A 2,028-nucleotide genomic window follows, 5' to 3' on the forward strand; every position below is an offset into this window, starting at 1 on the left:
GGGCGACGCAGCTGTGGCGAACGCGCCGAACAGTATGGCCAATGGCATATAGCGACCAGGCTGTTGCACATGGAAAGCTGGTCGAGGAACGAAGCCAACAGTACGGCCGGATGATCGAAGAGCAGGCCAAAACTAGAGGCAAAGATTTTGAGCAGAAAGCGAAGCATTTGTCAAGTATGGGATGGGGACGCGGATGTGGAAGAGGACCATGGGGAAGAGGAGGGCCTGGAGCACACTGGGCATATTATAAGGGACCATTTGGGCACATGCACCCTCATGGGCATCGCTTCGGCTGGGGAAACCCATGGGGTGGCAATAACCAAGGAAATCCATTTACTCACACTCCCGCTCACCCATGGAGTGGATGGGAAGGCAACAGAAGAAACAGGAGAGCGGAACATCGTCAACGGAGTGCATCCGTTTCATCAACATCTTCATCTTCATCTTCATCGTCCTCATCCTCGTCTTCGTCATCCTCGTCGTCAGATTCAGAGGCCTCCTTTCTCTCCTCTCTCTCCTCATACTCTCAGAGGCACACCGCAGCCCTTGAAGCCCTTAAGGAGAGGATCCAAATTGTTCAGCAAGAACATGAACGGAGTCGGGCCCGTGGGCTCATGGGTGGGGAGCGCTCGGATATCGACCACCTCCAGCAGGAACTCTACACACTAAGAACGGCACTTAAGCAGTTCCGCTGCACTAAAAAAGCAAAACACGGCGCTGCTGCACGCAACTCCGACAATAATCCAACAGACGGTAACGATACCACTAAGAATATAAATCCCAATGAGGCGCAACGTGCTCTCAAACAAGACATACAGAGTACGAAGAAAGAATTCCGCAGATTGGTGGCACATATTAAAGATGAGAAGAGAGAGCTGCGGCGTAATAGGCGGCAGAGAAAAAAGGAGGTCAAGCGCGAGAGGAGGCAGAGGAAGAGGGAGGAGAAGAGGAGGAATAAAAACGCACGCAAAAGCGTGGCTTCCCACTAATAGTGAGGTGGAACGGCTTTTCAACTTTTTTTTTTACCTGTTCATGACCTGCTTGTTATCCACTGTAGTCTACATTCTTTTGATATTATTTTTATTTTTATTTTTATTTTTTATTTTTTAATTTTTTTTTTTTTAATTTTTTTTTTTTTTTTTTTTGCAATCCAAATTTTCTGGTTGCTATTGAACTGATCGTTAACTCCCGGAGGTTCCCCCCTCTCCAACGGGAAATTTGTTTTAAATACGCCAAACCCTCTCTTCTATTACTACAGTTTGGTCTTTTTGTGCGCATCTTACGAGATGTACGGGAAACGTCAATCGAGTGTGTATTCGATAGGAATGAGAGGGATTGGATTGTTGTGATTGGCAAAAACGGAGACGGAGCCTTCTATTCAGTTTCATTTTCTTCTTTACAAATTGCCACAGGATAATTTCATATCTTCCTAATGAAACCCATAATTGCCTAGACTGGATCTTAACAAGAGATTATGAACTATTGTAGGCATGGCCAGACGCGTAAGGCGAAGTACTTGTGCTTATCCGAGCGCAAGGAGCAGTTTTTTGGAACTCAACTGAAGATTAAGTTCAAATAACCTCCGTACATATATATATAGAGAGAGAGAGAGATACCGAACAAATATTTCGGCGCTTTCCTCCTTGTGCTCTATAGATAATCAATGCCAGTCCTAGTATGCAATCCCATGAGATGACCAGCGCAACCCACCCAGCCCTGCCTCATCAATTAAATAATAGTAGGTCGTCCATCCGCGAAATCCAACCCCTCATCGCACACTCTCATTCCGCTCCACAAGATCACCCACCCCGAGCGACCTCCCAACCTTAACCCGGAAAACCTTCTCTTTCTCCTTCTCTTCCTTCACTCCAGGCTGCTTCCCCATCTCGCCAACCGCCTCGCCTTCATCAGCATGTTCATCGCCATGGTTACTATCCACGGCAGCAAATCCAGCCATGGCGCTTTGTTTTTGACCCCCGTTAGAACCGCCGCTACGTTCTTCTTTGATCCATAGCGAGCGTAGATTCA

The 2,028-nt window shown here is 47.0% G+C and overlaps 1 protein-coding gene across 1 annotated transcript; it reads left to right on the top strand.

Annotated features, from left to right (window-relative positions):
* Positions 1-41: 41 nt before the first annotated feature.
* HCAG_06151 (predicted protein) lies at positions 42-989 on the top strand (the record flags this gene model as incomplete). The annotated part of the gene is made up of 1 exon (XM_001538496.1): positions 42-989. One exon carries the CDS (start codon positions 42-44, stop codon positions 987-989), a length of 948 nt encoding a protein of 315 aa, XP_001538546.1.
* Between the last annotated feature and the right edge of the window lie 1,039 nt (positions 990-2,028).

This window comes from Histoplasma capsulatum, genomic scaffold (genome assembly GCF_000149585.1).
Source record: "Histoplasma capsulatum NAm1 scaffold_7 genomic scaffold, whole genome shotgun sequence".
NCBI lineage: Eukaryota > Fungi > Ascomycota > Eurotiomycetes > Onygenales > Ajellomycetaceae > Histoplasma > Histoplasma mississippiense.